This window comes from Larimichthys crocea, chromosome XX (assembly GCF_000972845.2).
Source record: "Larimichthys crocea isolate SSNF chromosome XX, L_crocea_2.0, whole genome shotgun sequence".
NCBI classification, from domain to species: Eukaryota; Metazoa; Chordata; class Actinopteri; family Sciaenidae; genus Larimichthys; species Larimichthys crocea.
Genome location: NC_040030.1, coordinates 11,828,388 through 11,831,701, shown reverse-complemented (window position 1 = coordinate 11,831,701; position 3,314 = coordinate 11,828,388). Strand labels below are relative to the sequence as shown.

Genomic DNA, 3,314 nt, shown 5'->3' with positions numbered 1-3,314 from the left:
CTTTGTCTGCCTTCCATTGTCCTCATACATGTTTCACTCCACAGAAATGTAGACCATTATGTACAAAGCGAAAGGGTTACAGCAGGCATCCTAGTTCACCTCAATGTAGAATGACTTCCCCTTTACTGTATATGCATAATTGACAAGCACTTTCCGCGCTGTTGTTCATTCTGCCCGAGCAGCATGATAAATTCATAGGATTTGATTTCTCGGTCATGTATGGAGAGCCGTGATGTCATGAAGTGTGTAACAAGTGAACGCCGATTCGGCCAATGTTTGCCTTGAATCTACCTGGGCTATAAAACATACATTATTCATGATCAAACATGTAGAAAATAGTGTCACATCTGAGTTACAACTTCCACACAGTAGGGGACATTGTGAGCTGCGCAGATTTCTGTGAGTTGTGATTAAAAATGAATGCTGCTCCGAGCCAACATTACCAAATATCAGACATGCTGACTGAGAGATTGAATGATTACTTCAGCAAAAAAAACTCTGCTGCTGCCCTCCAGCTAAATTAGAGTGAAGGCCCTTAATAACTTGCCCCCAAAATTCTCTAATGAACAATCAGACGTCGTAAACAGTTTGATGTATCATCATCCCAAGGCTAAATAATGTTTTTAACCATTAGTTATGAGAAGTCTTTCTATACGAATAGACGAGTTTTATTTAAAATGGTTTAAAAGTTGAGGTCTATAATATTTGCTTCAGTGGTGAAATGTAGGTGAGTACATTTCCTCAAGTACTGTACTTTTTTGCACATAAACTACAAATAAAATACACTGACAAACGCTAAACCAGTGCATACCAGTCGTTTCAGCTTGTCACCCCTTTACAAAAGTGTACTTGGGGACCTTGTCATGTTTTATGTGTCTATGTATCGTTAGTAGTTCTTATAAATGACTCGTGGTTTCATTTAAATAACTATTGCAGGCCCAAAGAGGTAATACTAGTATAATATTTCACACAAAATAAAAATGAACATTTGTGTCGCATCACTTTGTTTTTTCTACTTTCCAGTCACATTAATCAACTCACAACTCTGCAGATTTATTTCGTGACCCAGATGAACTGTACTGTAGAGGAAGTAGTCAAAAACACCTTGAAAAAGACCTTGAGTATAATCCTGCTTACTAAACAGTATTAATAATCTAATAATATTATTAATGTAATGCATATAGTTGATTAGGCTTTTGTTATTTGAATACGTTTTAGAAGCCAGGACTTAGAGTATTTTTTTACACAGTTATATTGCAAATGGAAGTTCATGTTTGGGAGTTATGTCCGCTGTTGCTGTTGACTTTCAGGGAGCTAAGGCGTCTGTCAGCCAATCACAAAACTGCTTTATTCTAACATCTTTTTGTCTCTTAAAGAAGATTCACATCATATTTCAGTAGGTATTTATCTCTTGGCACAGAAATAATTGCAGATCTTCAGTTTTTGATTTGCATTCTTGGGGTTTCAGTAGAGGATCTTGATACTTTTCCACCACTGATTTGCTCAAGATCGGACAATTCTGACTAGCTATCAGTCCATCAAGGAAAAAAATCATATTTATTTAGATAAAAGTATAATGTGTATATAAGTGAATATTCGAGTATGGACTTTTTGATCATCCACCTCTAACCACAGTTTTCAAGGACTTCATATGGGAGAAGCCGCTGGAGATAGGTTGAATTATTATTATTATTATTATTAATAATTTATTTTAACTCAACAAAATAGATAGAGATCTGTGAGAAGGTGACCTGTTCCAAGTTTAGGCATGAAAGCAATCTACATGAAAGTGAGGGAAAATGTCTTTATACGGCAGATCAATCAGATATCACGCACACACACGAGCTGTGAAGAGCAAACGGATGAATCAATTTATTCCTCTCAGAGCCATTGTCACACTTTTTTTTTAAAAAAACAGCACAAACTGAAACAACACCACACGTTCTTTGCATGTCACATGTTGTGCTTCAAACAGTGGCAATGGCAATAAACACATCAGGAAATCACAGTGATCACTCCAAAGCATAGAAGGGGAAATGCGCAATATGTAGTGCAAGCCATATGCAGTCAGTGCAGCAGTCTTTTTTTTTATACACAAGGCAGTGTTTGGTCTTCAATCTGAGCAGTGCAACAAGTAACAGTTCCTGGTTTTTGGGACTTCCTGGATGTTTCCTCTCTCCCCCACCATCCTCTCCAACAAAGTCCACGTGGTACCCCCTTTGACGCATTACTTCCACAATAAGGCACGTTTCTCATCAGTCCCTTCGACACAAACATTGTGCCAGAAAAAGGTTCACCGGAGAGGTATTAATGCGGTGGATGATAACAGGACGGCACAGAGGGGAGTCTCTCTCTGTCTCTCTCACAGCTGATCGTTCCGTCTCCGTGCGTACCAGCCGAGAAAGACGCAGAAACCCATCACGGTCAGGATGGTGCCCAGGAGCAGAGCGAGGGCGTCACCGGCGTCGTACGCCTCCGCCCCGGGGAGTAGAGAGAGAAATATGAGGCAGAAGATCACTGGAAGTTCATGTTGGGAAGCCATGTTGAGCTTCTTTTTGTTTCCGCTGTTGCTTGTTGACTTTCGGGAAGCTGACGCGCCTGCGTCAGAGTCAGATGACAGCAACAGCGGCTGGGACTTCCTGGTGCGCTCAGCCAATCGCAGAGCTGCTTTATTCTAACCAGAATAAAGCAGCTCTGTCAGCAGCTCTTTTTTTCTTCTCTTCTTCTCTTAAAGACACTTTATATTTCAGCAGGTATTTGTCCCGTGGCGCAGAAATAATTGCACAGTTCAGTTCTTCCACAGGGAATGGATCTGTGCCATCGCTCCTCTTGTTAGTGACGATCAGTCTGACAGGCGGTCAGTGCTTCATGTCTCTGCCCCTCAGGCCCTGCTATAAACAAAGCAGCCTATTCTACATCAGTCAGCCTCATCAACAGCTCCTGTCTGAAGCTTGACTTCCCCTCTGAAGACAAACACGTGTTGACATGCATAGGCTATTACTGTATGACGCGTGTGACACTTGTTGGTCAAGGTCAGATTAGTAAAAAATAAATAATAAACCCCGCACAGCCACAAGACACAAGTGTTTTTCCAACGGTTTGTGAACGTTCCTGGTCAATTTTACTATTTCAATTTGGACCCGGAGGCGAAATTCTCTCTAAAGGAACTCTTATCTCCAACCCAGCCGCTCTGCCGTGCCTCAGTACACCCCTGGTCTCCTGAAAACATGTTGCACGTTGCTGACGACTAAACACGCCAACGTCTAAGCTCATGCTGCAAATGGTTTTGGCTTCATAGCTGTGGGGCCCCGGTT

The 3,314-nt window shown here is 41.4% G+C and overlaps 1 protein-coding gene across 1 annotated transcript; it reads right to left on the bottom strand.

The window, feature by feature from the left end:
• Positions 1 to 1,846: 1,846 nt before the first annotated feature.
• Positions 1,847 to 2,622, bottom strand: LOC113748376 (small integral membrane protein 30). The gene has a single exon (XM_027291905.1). It carries the CDS (start codon positions 2,540 to 2,542, stop codon positions 2,363 to 2,365), a length of 180 nt encoding a protein of 59 aa, XP_027147706.1. The 5' UTR covers positions 2,543 to 2,622; the 3' UTR covers positions 1,847 to 2,362.
• Between the last annotated feature and the right edge of the window lie 692 nt (positions 2,623 to 3,314).